Consider the following 18,161-nt stretch of genomic DNA (forward strand, 5'->3'; position numbering starts at 1 on the left):
GCCATGACTGGACCTAATGGTCAGGAGTCCCTTTACCTTTACTTATATTACTTAACAGGCTCAGAGTACTTGAATCAGAGAACCAGCAAAGTTGACTGAGCAACTGTAATAATAATGCTAATAATGGTGTTCAGTAATCTACCTTGCAGAATCGCTGTGATTATGGGAGGTCAGCCTAATATTTAATATGCTACAAATGGAGGCAAAAGTATAAATCACAGCAACATGTAGTTCTAGGTGACTCAAGCAAGTGAGCCAAGCTACATGTTCTGCAGCATATGAGGAGAGGGTAATATAGTCCTCCTTCAGGTACTGCAGATGGATTTGTTAAAACAGTCATCCATAGCCTCACATCTGGCAGTCAGTTATAAGGTGTCAGTGTCTTTGGTAGTAAGGCATCCTGTGCAGGAGAACTGCCCCAAATCTGGCACTGAAGGTGATCAAGTGACTGACGTGGAGGGAATCCAGCTGTGCCTGCTCCTGTTCCTTTTTTAATGGAGCGGTATAACTCAGTGGTGGAGTAAATGCTTTGCATGCTGAAAGCCCAGCTTCAGCCTCTGGAATTTCAGATAGGGCTGGAATAGACCTCTGCAACACAATTCTGAGTTAGATGGAGCAAAGCTTTTGCTTAGTTTAAGACAGTTCTCAGATGCTTTTCACTGTATGTTGCCTGGCCAATGTCTGCACACCCAGGCATTGTTAAGGATGGAGAAGAAGGGACTGATGAAAAGCAAAGTTGGTCACCCTCTTTATCGCTGTCCCTGATGTCACCACATTTCCTAGGGCACTGCAAGGGAAGGAGAGCCTGAGCTGCTGCAGACGTTGCTGCACTCCAGCTCCCCCGCCCCACCAACCATTGGTCATGCTGGTCAATGGGAACAAAATCAGCAGGACCACAGCCGCCGCCCCCCCAAATCCGTGTATCACTGGAGATAAGCAGGGTACGATTCCCCTGCTTAATGTCAACATGTCCCCTGCTGAGTGGGATGGGGGGGCACTTACAAGGGTACCCTTGTTCTTAACTTGGGGAGGGGATGCTAAGTGACCCCCATCCTTTCCGCGCGTGAACCCCCCCCCCGTTTCCTAATGAATAAAGTGGGGGTGCTCTGAGCGAAAACGTGCGTTGTGGGGTTCCTCCCCTCTGGAGAGAGCGGGGCGTTCTTTTCATTTGGGAGCGGGCAGCATTGGTCGGCGGCCGGGGGAGGGGGGGACACGACTCGGAGTCCATCCCGGGTTTTCCTTCGCGCTCCTCCTCACCGGCAAGCCGCCGCTGCAATGTGGAGCACGTTCCTCGGCCGCTCGCTCGCCTGCCCCGCGTGCGCTCCTGCCGGCTCCCTGCTAGGCTGCCGCGGCCGCCTGTTCTGCCAGGAGGCGGTTGCTGCTGCTGCTGCTGCTGTTCTGGGCAGGCTGCGCGGCGCAGCGGCTCCCCTTTCCTGGATGTCCGCCTCTCAGCAGCACCAGCAGTGCAGCGCGCAACAGCCAAGCCAAGCCACCCTCTCCAGGCTCTCCTCCTCCCCGTGCGTAAAGCCAAGCCAGCGGCTGCTTCGCCATCTCCAGCCTCCGCGCCGCACCTCCGGGCTTTCCGCGCTCCCGGGCGCCGAGGATCAGCGCGCCCCACCACCAGCGGCGTTGAGCCGGGCCGGACTTTAACGGGACCCGCCGAGGAAGGAAGAAGGGAGGAGGAGAAGGAGGCGGAGAGACGAGAGAAGGGGCGGGCGGCTGCCGCCTCGCCTCGCCTGCCTCGGGTGCGCCCTCCTCCTTCGCCTTCCCAGCCGGCTTCGCAAAGTTTGGCCGCGACGGGAGGGGGGCTCCCGGTTGCTCTTTCCCCCGCGGGGGTGCGCTCTGTCGAGGCGCGCACGGCTGCGCAGGACTCGGGGCTCTGGTAGAAGGCTCTTCCGTGGGATTTATCTTTCCAAGTGGATTTGGCGAGGGGCTCTCTTTTTGGGGATTGGAGGGGGGAGGCGGGGGTGAAAGAAGAGGGGTGTCTCTTTTCTTTCTTTTTGGTTTGTTCTTACCCCCTTTTTTGGGCATCATGGTTCCTTGGATCGGGGCGCTTCTCGGGGCGCTGCTGGGGCTGCTGCTGTCGCTGCGCGCCGGAGCGGCGGACGCAAAAGCGCGGAGCTGCGGCGAGGTGAGGGAGGCGTACAAAGCCAAAGGATTCAGCCTGCTCAACATCCCCTATCAGGAGATCGCAGGTAAGCACCTGGGCAAGGGGAAATCTCGGCACTCGCGTAGCCATGGGGCTGCCTTCGTTCCTCTCCCCCCCTTCCCCAACCACCCCCGGTGAAACGCTCGCTTTGCCTGGATATCTCCCTCTCGCTCCTTCTCCCTTCTCCTTTCGCCTCCCAGGGAAAGAGAGCAGTGCCTTTTCCACTCTGCTGCTGCTTAGGCGATGAATTGCCTCATTGTGCAGTGAATAGAGAATCCGTTTTAGATTTCCAAAGAGACCAACAGGGGGAAGAACGAGTTGGGGAAGGGGGGCGCGCGCAGAGAAGAGACGGAGATATTTGGCAAGATGTTCACTTTTTTCGCCTGGGGGGGAGATGTGACAAGAACAGAGGGAAGGCTGCCCTCCCCGCTCTTTTCAAGTTCTAAGTTGCCTTCAAGGAATTGCACAGTGGAACGCAAGTTTCTAGTCCCTTTTAGATGGTGTAAGTGAGGCTGCCTGTTGCCTCTTTCATTAAAAGAGCGGGCCTTCGTGCTTGTGGCACAGCAGTCTGCCACAAACTACAGAAAGAGAAGGACCCCAAGTTGTGTCTCTTATTTGTGTGTGCATGGGGGGTGCCCCCTTTTATTTTGCACCTGGCCGGCTTTATTAAGGGGTCGTGACAGTTGTCCTTTGCCAGTAGGGTGTGCTCTGCCTCGCTCAAGAATCTGCTTACCCCTCTCGGGTGGAGCACCTGTAAAAACATTGCTTCACCTGGAAAAAAGGGGAAATAAAACAACTGTAGACTTCAAACTATCTGGGGGAAATGAAAAGATTAGGGGTGTGAATTACCATGAAGATCTCCTCTGAAGGTCCACCTTCAAATCCAACTAACAGTTCTGAGTTGCTAAGGATGATTAGTTATCCCTTCCCCTTTGCACAGTAATGGTATGTCAGGTTTTCTCTCAAGCCTATTTCTCTGCTTCTTGCTGTCCTCTTATCACTGCTGTATCTTCAGAACTCAGTGTGCAAAGAATGAATCGGTGATTAAGAAAAGAAAGCGGGAGGAAGGACCTGTGGTGGGTGTGAGCAAAGGACTGTAAGAAGAAGGAACAGCTGCTGCAGCCTACCTGAGTGAAACTTGCCGCCTGTCAGTTTCCAACACTGAATTAAACCATCTGCAGTTTACAGGACTGAATTAAGTCGTCCGCATAGAGGATACTATAGACTCAAAGATGTCACGTTTCAATCTGATTGTTCCCTTCTTAGGCTTAAGTGATGCAATTAATATTGATAGTTGGCCGTTTGCGGGGGTGCATTCATACATCTTCAGAGCAGCACAGCTAGTCGGTTCCTAAAACATGCCGATTAACCTCTGGGATTAAAGTGAATCTGGGGCCTGCGTGGTTGCCAACTAGGTTAGCTGTTTCGGTTTGAGGTGACCCTGGTAGAGTTGTCTGCCAGTGGGCCATTTTATTTCCCTGTTGGCTTTCTGTGCATGTATTTCTGGGGGCCAAGTTAGATGGGATGTTACCTGCTTGATTGCAATTGACATGCAGGTTCAGGGCTCAGTATGTGGTACTGGTTTCGACGCCGTTGGCTCAGGCTATGGCAAAGGGACTAAAAAATTGGCTAAGGTTAAATGAAACCAGAGCTTCCAAGAGCCAAAAGAGATGGGGGAATATACCCTTAGAAAGTCATCTGGTTCCTGGAATCTACTGATGGTTGTTGCCAGGGGAAACCCATCCCTTGAAATGGGTTGTTTTGAGTGTGGCAATGGGTACAATCTGAGTCCCTTTGCTGCTCCAGCCTGGGCATTTTTCCTGCCCCCCCACCTAATGCTCTGGCCAGTGCAAACTGTGAGCCTGCTGCTTCATCGTTCTCTACCACTGCTAGGGTGACCCCTAATTTATTTTTGTCTCTTGGTTATTATTACATTGTGGTTGCTTCCATATGCTGTTGGACTAGGATGTCCATCATTGCTGGCCATTGGTAATGTGAGCTGGGGCTACTGGGTGTTCACGATCTCTGACCTACAGCCTTCCATGTATTTAGGATGGAGCATGTGGTTATATACAGCGCTGGACTTCTTAACAGGACATGGATCAGCTGTTGTCATATATAACTGAACAATCCACCCAAACTAAGGTGACCATTTTTTTCCCAATGAATCCAAGGACACTTATTGTTTGCTATCTACATGTGAATGCTGAGAAAGCTGTATATTTGGGGACTGTCCCCTGGAAACAGGGACATCTGGTAACCTTCACCCAAACCACATCTAGCCATCACTTAGAGCACCATGGAAGTAATCAGAGGGCAAATGCAACCACATCACTCTTGGACTTTGCATCTCTTTCTAATCTGTCTTCTTTAAAGTGGAGGCAGATTTGTACCGTTTGTGGTCTGGGAACAGGCATAAACTAGAACAGTGTTTGTGTTGCATTGATGTTACTGATAGGGCCATGGCTTTTTTCTGTGGGTACTCAAGGCTACACAGTACCATCACCCCCCACCCAACCCCACAAAATGCTTCAAGTGTGACACTTACTGCAGCAACTTCATGATGAGTACTGGCACATTAACAAAAACTGGGTAGGACCATGAATTTGGAGTACTTGCTTGCCCCTCCATCCCAATACCCCAACAACGCAAACCAGAATGCCCTTTGCTTTAGCCAAATTGGGATTCTGAAAGCCAGGCAGGAAAGTGAGCAATAGAAGTGAAGTGTTGTGCTTCAAGTAATTTTCAAAGGCCTCACTGTGCCGTTTCTAGACTTCCCCTCAAGTTGCTAATCAATTACACAAGAGCTCTCTTCTGACGGAGACCAAAAGCCTCTGGGTTCTTCAGTCAAGTTTTTCCTGGACTGACTGTTATTTCATTTTAGGTCAGTGATGGATGGCTTCTGCTTTACTCTGGCTCCTCTCTCTCTCTCTCTCTCTCTCTCTCTCTCTCTCTCTCTCTCTCTCTCTTATAAAAAAGACCAGATATCACATTTTGAATAGTTTGGGTTCCTCTTACCATTTTCTCGCTGGAATGTTTTGATTTGTGCATCCTCCTTTCCATTTTTTTAGATAGCTCCCAAAGCAAAGCTTGAACGAGCTGCATTAATTAGTGTTCAAGTATTTGCAAAAGTAGCGGAAATAAGTGCTGGGGAACCTAATAATCAGCTTCTGGTTTAAATAACGACATCAATCACTGTTAAATCCAATATTAATCTTCAACTTTGTCTTAAGACTTCAACACCATCTCCTCCCCTTTGATGTGTACGGAATACGAAATTGCAACCAGATCCAGGTGGATGCTTTTTTTCTCTTTTTTGACTAAGAGTCTCTTGACTTTTTAGTGCTGTTGGATGCAAAAGGTATAAAAGGGTAAATGGCCCCTGGACAGTTAAGTCCAGTCACAGGAGACTGTGGGGTGTGGGCTCATCTCACTTCAGTAACAAGTTGATGCAATTTAATGGAGACGTTTGGCTTGGTTGTCAATATATTTGAGGGAGAGGTAGACTTTCCTTGGAGAGGGCTGTATTGTTATAAGGGAATGTAATTGGCAGTGTACTCTTTTGTGCGTAATGCTGAGTGCCTCAATTAAAGAAAAAGCTGGTTTGGGAAAGACATGCCGGCATTAAATGTTGTGATGTTTCTTTTGTCACTGTTATGAACAGACTGCCAACAACCTGAAGAGTTGGGTCTCTTGGTCTGTTTTTATTGTTGGCCCCCGCATGCAAAATATACGAACAGTTCAGTAGTTAGTTCGGTTTTTCTTTTTTTCTAAAAGAAATCTGCAGTTGTGCATCAGATTTCATAGTGTATTGATGAAGAGCTTGTCCATACTTTTGCTTATCCCTCACTCCTTAAAAAGCCCACTCTTTAGTGCTAAATTGGAGCAAACTGGGTGCTAAAGAGAGGTTTTCCCCGGTGGGAAAGCAGTGGGGCAACAGGACATACGTATGAGCCTTCAGATTAAATATCAACAAATAGAGACAGTGTGTCGTAGTGGTTAGTCAACCTGGGAGGTCATTGTTCCATTTCTCACGGCAGTCAGTCACTCTCAGCCTAAACTGCACCACAGGGTTTTTGTGAGGAGCAGAGCTATATATACCACCATGAGCTCATTGGAGGAAAGGTGGAAGGCAAAGGCAAGAAATAAATAGTCCACCTTTTATTACCTTTTCAAATAGAAAAAAGGCTGCATTGGACTTTTTTGGATCTACTGTAAACAGATTAGCTGATATGTTTGATAACAGGGTGTAAAAAAGAAATGTGAAGAATACTGTGTTGGTCAAAATTAAGTATCCTTGGATCAAAATTCTAGGGATATCGTAGATTGACAGTGCATGACTAAAATAAGGTTATTTAGATTCAGTCTGTATGGCAGCCTCAGAGTACCAATACATCTGAACTGAAGCACCAGTTCAGATGCTTCATAAACATTTTTATTAAGTCACTTTTGTATCAAACTGAATGTTTTGTTTAGAATGAAGACTTGCATTCTTCTTAACTTTTTATATCCAGAAGCTTGAGTTATATTTTTTTTATGTTGGATTATAAAACAATGCAGTGGTGACGTCTTTGAGTTTGTAATGCTTTCTTCTTGTTCTCATGATCTTGTTCAGAAGCCACAGCAAACATGTGACTCCAAGCATAATACTCTGACGTTCTTCTTATACTTGTGCTAAATTGCTAAGTGTAACAATTTTTATGTGCCAGCTAGCAAATTTTGAAACAGAACACATACATCTAAATCTGTTTGGGGATTTGCATACATGGAGAATGTGCAGTGTTGCAAATTCCTTTTTAGAGCACTGGATGTAGAGGCAGAATTCCCATTATATGGGGGCCAGTGGCTGGTCTCACACAAAACCCTGTGAAAAGAGCTTTCTTCTTCATCATCTTTTGGCCTGCGAGGCTGATGGATCAGAGATGGCTGAAAACTGCTTTTAAAAGGCTGCTGCTTGTGAGTAATGTTGGATGCAGTTCTTCAATGCATCAACAGCCCACAGAACAGAAATGAATTGAATAGTACCTATAATAATTGTATTGCATAAATTGGGTCCTCTTTGAAGGTTGCGAAGCCCATACACAGTTCTGCAACAAGATCTTTTACATCGTTTTAAGCAAATCTTCTACAGGAATTGCTGAGTGGCCTGAAAACTGGAGCTACTTGTGGGAGGGTGTGATTTCATATGACGGTAAAAGGGCAAGAATCTTGCTATTAGAAGGCAGTATGTTAGATCAAGATGGAAGGAGGGGACAAATAATATCCCCAGGATAAAACACAGTGCATACAGCTTTATCGTGGTCACTTAGACATTGCCTAAAAAGCGGGGGAAAGGGGTACTTAATAGGACATATATTTGCATGTGTTACACTATATGCTTATGAAATAATTGCTATAATGTAAATACAGTGCATATTCCCTTAGTGGAGAAGACTGTGACCAGATGACATGTCTGCTTGCTTCTGTCCAAGTGTTGTTGATGGGCAACTTCAAGACCCCATCTCTTCCTTCTTAGGGTTCTTTACCAGTAGGTAAAGGACCCCTGGATGGTTAAGTCCAGTCAAATTCAATTTTGGGGTGTGGTGCTAATCTCTGCTTTCAGGCTGAGGGAGCTGGTGTTTGCCTACAGATGGCTTTCTGGGTCATGTGGCCAGCATGACTAAACCACTGCTGGTGCAACAGAGCACTGTGACAGAAGCCAGAGCGCACGGAAATGGACTGGAGAGCCCTTGAAGTTGAGGACTGCCCTCTATAAAGCAAGCTACCCTAAACCAGAGACCTTCATACAATGTACGTGTTCTCCCATGGAGATACTGTCCTTTCCACATATGGTGGCATCTCCAGGGCTGGAAAAGTCCTTGCCTGAAGCCTGAAGAGCTGGTGGCCCTTAGCATAGACTCTGCTGAGCTATCTAGCTGAATGGTCTGAGTCATTTCAAGGCAACATCCTATACTAAGTTTTGGTGGAACTTATTACTGGAATGTCAGAGGTTCCATTAAAACCATAGATGCCTATAAAGAAGATAATCCTTCAGATTATAATCAGCTTCAACTGTTACGGCAAATATGCTGGCCTTTTTTTTAATTCCTCCATTATAACATCTGGAAAGGAAGTTGTGTAGACAGGATACAAACAGCTCCAGCGGCAGAGTGTGGGTTGCCAGTGCCCAGGGCCATGTGGAGGGTGGTAGTTGGAGGGAGGAAAATGGGCAGAGTATGTATGCATATTCAACTGCCTAAGGGCATCCACATCACCCAGGAGATCACAGCTACAGAGATAAGAAAATAAGAGTTGTTCCCGTTGTCTGGAGAGGTCACTTCCTGGTTCACATGGAGAAGCCATTTTCCATTTCCTAACCTATTTGCATCCGGGGCAACCTTCCCTGTGGCCCCACACTCACTATGCAACTGCACGGCTCTTTCCCACATTGAGAGCTTTGGCCTTACCAACATCTTTCTTTTGTGAAGAAACTTAACTCCAAGCATTTTCTTTAAATACACAGTTGTACTCAGAAGCAGTTAAGTGGAATGTCAAGCATTTCAGTTCACCTTGGTCTTGTAGAATGAATTCCTCAAACATGCATTAAATAGTAAAAAAGAAGCAACTGACTAGTATTTATTTCAGTGCTCCACATTCTGACTGAAGGGCTCATTGTGACTTACAAATTCATCTGTCATTGTCTTGTCCTTGCAATAAGAGAGTGAGAATGTGAGAAACAGAGGTTGCATATGCCCCATACATTTAAAGCACATGCTCCCCCAAAGAATCATGAGAACTGCAGTTTACTCCCTCCAGAGCTACAGTTCCCAGGCCCCATAACATACTACAGTTCCCTTGATTCTTTGGGGAAAGTAATATGCTTTAAATGTATGCTGTGTATTCAGCCAGAGAATTGTCTATGGGCATCACTGAACTTCATCTTGTAATTACTGTAAGTTCGTTTCCTGTAAAAAGGGGGGAAAACATTTTCATAGAAAGCTTTAAATTTGTAAGTTGAAATTGAGTTCCTCAAAGAGAGAGTTTAAATGGAAACAGTACTTATGATGTTATAAAGTGAGTCCTGTTTCAATTTTAAATGGGAACCTTACAGGTGGGATGCAGGTGGCGCTGTGGTCTAAAACACTGTGCCTCTTGGGCTTGTGGTTCGAATCCCTGTGACAGAGTGAACTCCCATTGCTCTGTCCCAGCTCCTGCCAACCTAGCAGTTTGAAAGCATACCAGTTCAAGTAGATAAATAGGTACTGCTGTGGTGGGAAGGTAAAAGGCATTTCCATGCGCTCTGGTTTCCATCACAGTGTTCTGTTGTGCCAGAAGTGATTTAGTCTTGCTGGCCACATGACCCGGAAAGCTGTCTGTGGAGAAATGCCAGCTCCTTCGGCCTGAGAGCGAGATGAGTGCTGCAACCCCATAGTCGCCTTTGACTGGACTTAACCATCCAGGCGTCCTTTACCTTTCTTAGATTCATACACAAGCTAGTCACCCTTTCCTTAGCAGTGACAGCCCCAATCAGTGATGCTTTTTTCAGTATTGCAGCTATATATTTTCCCCCATCTAATGCAAAGGGAAGGTTTGTGAAAGCTGCAGGTATTCTGTGCATTAGCTAAGTGCTAATGTACTAAAACCATTTCTTCAGCTGCTTTGCTCCTTTTTTCTTCCCAGGGTACCTTGTAGCGTTCCAGAGACTTGGTGATGTTCAAACACCACAGAGGTCAAGCAGTGTGTTAAAAGCTCGGGTCACTCTTTTTATCTGTCTGCAATAAAGAATATATTAATTTCATTTATATTACCACTTGGCTCTCATAAAAGGTCAGTTTCGGTTGAATGTCCAATTACTTGCAAATGGCAAGTCTTATAACAAGTGATCAACAATAAAAGCTTTTTCTGGGCAATTTGTTTTTAAAATTACTACCTGCTGTTCTCTTGAATGACTCCGTGGACCCAGGAAGATCAGTAGTTGCTTGACTTGGGGTGGTGTGTGTGTAACACAGGGCAGAACACGATGCATGCTAATATTGCTTTCTGCTTAGCAAATGAAGGATTCATGTAATTACATTAAGGCTTTCGGTTGAAATGTTAAGCAGAATTGTGTTAAAGGATCAGAGTTCATATTTCCACAGCATAGTGAAATTACATTTTCATTCAAATATTAGACTTCGTGAGTTTCACCATTTTAATCAATAGGGGTGATCCTATAAGACTCCCGGGGTCTTGGAAAAAGGACCCAAAAACTATAGGCTGCAATCCTTTGGCTGTCTACTCATAAGGAAGTCCCAGTGGGAGCAGGGGGGATTGGGAAAGAGAGTTTTTATGTGAGCAGAGGCCCCATTTGTCATTGTAATGGATTGCTTTGAAGTTATTTCTGCAGCAGGTAGAGTCATTTTTAGCCCCCAAAATCCCCTTAGACCTGTCTCGTATGTTGCCTGACTTATCATTTATTTTGCCTGACCAAAGGTGGCAACCCTTTTGCGGCTCTTTGAGCCAGCTGATGTTTCTGATCCCCTTTTAAAGGCAGCCCCACTGAGAACACATTACAGTAATCCAAATGGGATTAATTAATTAAGGTGTGTGTCACTGTGTCCAAATTGGACATCTCAAGGAACGATGAGGGCTATGTCACCAAGTAGCATCATTCTGAGGGGGGCGATGTCAGCCTGGAGTTACCCAATTGGCAAAATGCCTCATTGCTTATTATTGTTCTTGTTTGTTTATTACATTTGTATCCCACCTTTCTCCCAAAAGAGCCCAGGCAGGCAGCTGAGCCATTTTGGTTCTGGTGACCACTATTCTCAGCTAGATTTCTGCAGTTTCATATCTTAGAAAAACTTGGAGCAGAGTTTCTACTCACTTCATATAAATCGCTGTTCATCAGGTGGCCATGGTGGCTGCTATCTAGCTAAAAGAGCCGCTTCTAATGGAATCTGATGCCTGCATTCACTTGGTTCAGAGGAAAAACCTTTCCTGTCTGTTTGACATTAAAATATCAAAGCATCTGGCTAGGTGAAGTATTTTAAGAAATGGACCAGTGAGCATGCAAAGAAGATAACGGTTATCATTTGTGCAACCACATCTCTTTCACAAGGCTGTTGCTATAAGGATGTCTGCCGCAAAGGATCAAACTATTGAACTTCAGAGAAGTGGGGAAGGAGGGACTGTGAAAATTTATCTTTCATTTTAAGCTTTGCAACGTAGTCTGTATCATGTGGGGCCAGCGCATATGTCCCTTTCAAGTGCTTCTCGCAGTGTTCCTTGGTAAATAATACCATTTTTTAAAGCTAGAAATTGGTGAAAGAGTTGCCAGTGAGCTTCCTTGGCATAATTCCTTGATCTCTACATTACTGATGTATGTTAATGAAACACTGCAATCTGGATATGCTCGAAGGCAGTGGTTATCAAAGGGTGTGGCAGGAGACGATGGCAAGTGTTGTGGGAAGATTCAAGGACAATCAAAGAAACATTTAAACTTTTCAGTATAGTGTAATATCAAAATAATTCTTTTTGGATAAGGTAAAAGGGTAAAAGACCCCTGGACCAGTTGTTGCTGGACTAAAAATCCAGTCAGCCCCAACCACCATGGCCAGTGGTCAGGGATGATGGGAGATGTAAAAGGTAAAGGTAAAGGACCCCTGGATAGTTAAGCCCAGTCAAAGGTGACTGTGGGGTTGTGGCACTCATCTCACTTTCAGGCCGAGGGAGCTGGCGTTTGTCCACAGACAGCTTTCCGGTCATGTAGCCAGCATGACTAAACAGTTTCTGGCGCAACAGAACACAGTGATGGAAGCCAGAGCGCACGGAAACGCCACTTACCTTCCTGCCACAGCGGTACCTATTTATCTACTTGCACTGGCATGCTTTTGAACTGCTAGGTGGCAGGAGCTGGGACAGAGCAACAGGAACTCACTCCATTGCGGGGATTTGAACCGCTGACCTTCTGATCGGCAAGCCCAAGAAGCTCAGTGGTTTAGACCACAGTGCCACCCGCGTCATGACAGTTCTTTTTGGATATGCATCCAGAGGCAGTAGCTACACGCCTCTTCAAGAAAATTGGCTGTTCTACACTACTCCATGAAATATGACAGATTCTGACAAATATGAAAGATCAGAAAAGAGAAAGGCTTCTTTTTGTGTTGATGTACGGATGAGAGTTGATTTGTCTCAAGTTAGACATGATATACATGAGATTAGCTGGCAAAAGGAAGCTCACACCTCATTCAGTTTGTACTTGAAGTACATATCTAAGAGGTTTGTTCATAGTTATATTTTGGGAATGATTTGTGTTCTTATGTAGCTGCTTTGTTTTAATATAAGTGTTAGAAAGTAGCCAGGCGTCAGGCACAGTTTGCTCCTGTCCATCAACCATTTGTGATCAAGTGAAGATGCCTGGGTGTCAGGCTGGCGTCTAACATCACCATCTGGAGGCGCATGCCTGGGGATCCTTGGGTCTTGACCGCTTTCACACATCCTGTAGATTTCTGTCTGTTACCTTTTATCTGCACAATCAAAACAAATTTCATGAACCAAAAAGTCCCATTGGAAAATATGACTTTAGAGCCTTCTAGCCCCAAAATGGCAGCTAGATATTCTGTTTTAGTGACTGTAACCCTGGTTTAAGGAGCCATTTGGCACCTAGCCTATATATCTGAGTTTCTGCCGCTGCTTTCTGGATGTCCCATGATCATATTATAAAATAGTTGTGTTCTATGTTATAAACCAAGCACTGCTAGGAATTGTTTCTTTTTTGTTTTCCAACGCCTTTCTCATCACTAAGCAGCTCAGTGGCAGAAGCAAATTTTTGTTCTGAAACTGTGGCTGCTCTAAAGGCTTGTTCAGATGACCTGTTGATGGAGCGTTCCTCCTATCTACCTTGGACACAGCTTACACATAAGTTAGATCATGTCTAACATTCATTCTGAATTGTTTGTATGTGACTGCACCAAAAAAAGGTAAAGGACCCCTGACAGTTAAGTCCAGTCGCGGACGACTCTGGGGTTGCGGCGCTCATCTCGCTTTACTGGCCGAAGGAGCCGGTGTTTGTCTGCAGACAGTTTTTCCAGGTCTTGTGGCCAGCATGACTAAGCCACTTCTGGCAAACCAGAGCAGCACACGGAAATGCTGTTTACCTTTCTGCCGGAGCATTTATCTACTAGCACTCTGACATGTTTTCGAACTGCTAGGTTGGCAGGAGCAGGGTCCAAGTAACGGGCGCTCACCCTGTTGCTGGGATTCGAACTGCCAACCTTCCGATCAGCAAGCCCTATACTCAGTGGTTTAGACTACAGCGCCAGCATTGACTAATCATCATAGATGCAAGAAAAAGGATGTGTGGAGGGGCCTGAGCTACAAGTGACTGCAGTTTTATAACTATTTGCAAAACAAATCCTACTGTCTCTGGCAGTGAACATAGCTAGTGTGGCTAGATAGCCTTATTCTCCATGAATTTGTCTAATTTTCTCTTAAATCCATCCAAGTTAGTGGCCATCGCTGCCTCTTGCGGTTGCAAAATCAATTGTTTAACTATGTTCTCTGTGAAATTAATGCACCATATATCCTCCGGATTTGATGCAGCATATATCCTCCAGATTGGTTACGCAAAGATGAAATGTAGGGGACCCATAGAAGTAAATTCATGTGCTGGCATAAGGCAGCACACAGATTCTCACAAGCATAACAGGAATCCCACTTTCTCCTGCACCATCCCCAAATCTACTCTGGAGGGTTGGTGAAAACTCCAGAACAGATTTTGGGAGTGTGCAGGTAGGAGGGAGGGGAAGAAGGTTGTGTTGACATGACCTTGGCCTTAGTGCTATGTTGAACACAACCCTAGGACCACAGCACTGAAATCAACAAATTGTTCCAAGGCCTGATGTTGTCATCCTAGAATTAAGGAGGAAATGGAGGCATAGCTCAGTGGTAAAGCAAATCCAGAAGATCTTCGTTTTAATTGATTCTGCAGTTAAATATCTCCAATGGAAAGGATTGTGGAGTGCATAGGTGGAAACTCCATACGGCTGAAGTGTCTTAAGCCCCCCTCAAGTCTGGTTAGATGGGGCTGAGCCCCACCCCCAATCTTGAGGGTCCAGGCCTTACAGCAGTGGGCCTTGTGGTGGCAATGGCAGGCCTTCACGGGTCTTGCAGCTGTGGTGATGGCAGGCCTTGCCGGGCCTAGGAGTGTGCAGCATGGCATGTGTGTTGCGTGCTTGATGCCATGCACGTGTGACGCTCCCCCAATATTGGGCAGAACTTGGTACCTTTGTTGGAGTGTGGACACACTGAGGTCCTGGAGGGCAGCTGTCCATCAAGTAGGTGCTGAGTACAAGACAGCTTCATCAACTGATAAGGTGGACTGGTGACAGGCACTGGAGAACTAGAATGTCCAGCACAGTGACAATGCAGCTACAATGTTATGCGACTCTCATAATGCACAGACACTCATGGGTCAAAGCTGGCTTGGTGGGAATCTTTGCTGTCTCGCTCAGGATTAAAGTAAGCACTTATCCCAGTGGGCACGATCTGAGGTGGTTAATGTTCTACATTTGCTTCCTAAACCCTTTCTTTGTTGCTCTTTTGGGGAGTAGGGCGGGGGGAAGAGCCCAATAAACATTAAAAGACCAATAAAAATTAATTAAAATAACATTCTTTCCAGTTATGCTTAATCTGACTGTGAAAGCAATGTCTTCCTACTGATAAACTAGTGAATCATCAGGAACAACATTCACTAACTGTTATCTCCTTTCCTGCTGCGGTCATCTATGATTTTTTATCCTGGAAGGGAGAGAGAGGGGTTTTTTGGGGGAGGGGGGTATTCCTCTTTTTCCTAAGGCATAGCAGACAATTGTCAGCAAGATCACCGGCACAATAATGCACAATTTACTTTCACTAACACGACCTTTTACTTCGAGCAATATAAAACAATGCTTTATTGCCTTTAAGGATATTTGAATACTGTTATTTGGAAGAAAGGGCATTCTAGGCAATTACTGTAATCCTGAACACAAAAGAGGCAAATAAAACCAAGCATTTAGCTGATTCCAACCCTCCCCCCCCACTTGGCATCGCTTCCTGCTGCTTACGCTGTGCATCGTTGTAATTCAGACTTTACAGAGCCAAGTCTCCTGCGAGGCTCCCCAGGAAAGTTATTAATAGTACCTGAACTGTTATTTGTTTCACAAAGCCTTTGGGGAGCGTTCTTTGTAAAACGGCTTGTAGATCCTGCTAGTGCCCAGAAGGAGGCTCTACTGCGTCAGTTGGTCCTAAAGGCAAGAGATCCTGGAGCCCGTTTTACCCTCCTTATTGTGGAATTGATTTTCACAGCTCGTGACAGAAGCTGTTTGCAGTCCAGGCTATGGAAGTGGCTGGGGCTCCCATGCCAAATACAAACAGCAAATTGCTGCACCGGTTTTTTCAAAGCCCTGCAAGGGTCTGTTACCCGAAGATTCTAATAGCCTTTTAACAGGGTTTCCAATTGAGCTGCAGATTCAAAGGAGATAAGGATTGCTGGTGGATGGAAATGTCTCTCCCGCCCTCCTTTCTACAAAAGAAAAAAAAGATGTCTTTGTCTACATTGTTAATACAGTGGGTACCTTGGTTCTCAAACTTAATCTATGATGCTGTCACTAGCTTTCTCTCACGTTATGCATTTATGCAGTGAGTCAGAATTGGACTCAAGGTCCATATATATCTGTTTCAGAGAGGAGAATGGCTCAGTCATAGAATCATAGAATCATAGAATCATAGAATCATAGAATCATAGAGTTGGAAGAGACCACAAGGGCCATCGAGTCCAACCCCCTGCCAAGCAGGAAACACCATCAGAGCACTCCTGACATATGGTTGTCAAGCCTCTGCTTAAAGACCTCCAAAGTAGGAGACTCCACCACACTCCTTGGCAGCAAATTCCACTGTCGAACAGCTCTTACTGTCAGGAAGTTCTTCCTAATGTTTAGGTGGAATCTTCTTTCTTGTAGTTTGGATCCATTGCTCCGTGTCCACTTCTCTGGAGCAGCAGAAAACAACCTTTCTCCCTCCTCTATGTGACATCCTTTTATATATTTGAACATGGCTAAACGTTGCTGGCTCTCTAATTCAAGTACTCTGAGCCTGTTAAGTAATATAGGTAAAGGTAAAGGGACCCCTGACCATTAGGTCCAGTTGTGGCCGACTCTAGGGCTCATCTCGCTTTATTGGCCGAGGGAGCCGGCGTGCAGCTTCCGGATCATGGGGCCAGCATTACTAAGCACTTCTGGTGAACCAGAGCAACGCATGGAAACGCCGTTTACCTTCCCGCCAGAGCATTATCTATTTATCTACTTGCACTTTGACATGCTTTTGAACTGCTAGGTTGGCAGGAGCTGGGATCGAGCAATGGGAACTCACCCCATTGTGGGGATTCGAACCACTGACCTTCTGATTGGCAAGTCCTAGGCTCTGTGGTTTAACCCACAGCGCCACCCGCGTCTGTTAAGTAATATAGACCAGGAGCTAATTCAACAATAGAGGATGATTTGATTCTTTTTTGTAGATGAATTTTTGTTAGTTTTCGATTACATTCCAATAATAGCCTCATTATAATAATGCCAATTTATGATACAATTATGAAAACCAATCGTTCAAATACCAAATTATATAATTTAATTAAAGTGCCCCCTCACGTGCTAGATTTGATGGCTTTCTGATGTTCTTTATTACTGTGTTCTAAAATCAACGGCTAAAGGAAGTATCCTAAGCATAGATACAGTGGTACCTCGGGTTACATACACTTCAGGTTACAGACACTTCAGGTTATAGACTCCACTAACTCAGAAATAGTACCTCGGGTTAAGAACTTTGCTTCAGGATGAGAACAGAAATCATGCGGCGGCAGCGAGAGGCCCCATTAGCTAAAGTGGTGCTTCAGGTTAACAACAGTGTCAGGTTAAGAACAGACCTCCAGAACGAATTAAGTTCTTAACCCGAGGAACCACTATATATGGATGGCTTGCTTGGGAGGTAAAAGTGGATGCAAGGCCTAGAGGGAGGGATGCTAAAATGGAAACCAGGCAGTTAACGATGGAGATGAGGAATACTTCACATGGGCAAATGACGGCAGCTGTGGAACATCTGAAGTTGCTTCATACTGAGTAAGACCATTGGTCTGTCTGGTTCAATTTTGCCTACACTGACTGGCAGCTGCTCTCTGTTTGGAGATTGCAGGGATTGAACTCGGAACCTACGGTATGTAAGTCAGATCCTCTGAAACTGAGTTGCGGCCATTTCCCAATGGAAGGAAAGCCAAGGCACATGGAAGCAAAGGAGCTGAGCTCTAGAGAGAAAGGGGAGAGCAAGGGGTCAGGAGGGTCATAAGGAGCAGAAGAAGAGAGGCTCTCATACTCTCCAATATTTCTCTGATGAAAATAAAGGTAACCCCTGACCATTAGGTCCAGTCGTGACCGACTCTGGAGTTGCGGTGCTCATTTCCCTTTATTGACTGAGGGAGCCGGCATACAGCTTCTGGGTCATGTGGCCAGCATGACTAAGCCGCTTCTGGCGAACCAGAGCAGCGCACGGAAACACCGTTTACCTTCCCGCCAGAGTGGTACCTATTTATCTACTTGCACCTTGACATCCTTTCAAACTGCTAGGTTGACAGGAGCAGGGACCAAACAATGGGAGCTCACCCTGTCGCGGGGATTCGAACCGCCGACCTTCTGATCAGCAAGTCCTAGGCTCTGTGGTTTAACCCACAGCGCCACCCGCATTCCTCTGAACACAACCCCAGGACCACAGCACTGATGAAAATAGAGATGTCCTATTCAATAACTGCTGCTACTACTACTACTACTACTATTTATACCCCTCCCACCAGGGCAGCTTTCAACATATATAAAAACATAATAAAACATTAAACATTAAAAAATTTCCCTATACAGGGCTGCTTTCAGACGGCTCAGGGGTTGGATAACTCCGTATCCTCCATCACTTCTCCAATAAAATAGGGATGTCCTAAGGAAAAACATGACATCCCAGTATCATATCAGAA

General features: G+C 45.7%; 1 protein-coding gene across 2 annotated transcripts in view; it reads left to right on the forward strand.

Annotated features, from left to right (window-relative positions):
* Positions 1-2,007: 2,007 nt before the first annotated feature.
* GPC6 (glypican 6) overlaps positions 2,008-18,161 on the forward strand; it is an 826,581-nt gene continuing 810,427 nt past the window's right edge. For both annotated transcript variants that reach the window (XM_082218698.1, XM_082218699.1), the window contains exon 1: positions 2,008-2,195. In XM_082218698.1, the coding sequence (XP_082074824.1) occupies positions 2,033-2,195 (163 nt within the window). In that variant the 5' untranslated portion in view covers positions 2,008-2,032. The remainder of the gene's footprint in view (positions 2,196-18,161) is intronic.

This window comes from Podarcis vaucheri, assembly GCF_965113315.1.
Source record: "Podarcis vaucheri genome assembly, chromosome: 4".
NCBI lineage: Eukaryota > Metazoa > Chordata > Lepidosauria > Squamata > Lacertidae > Podarcis > Podarcis vaucheri.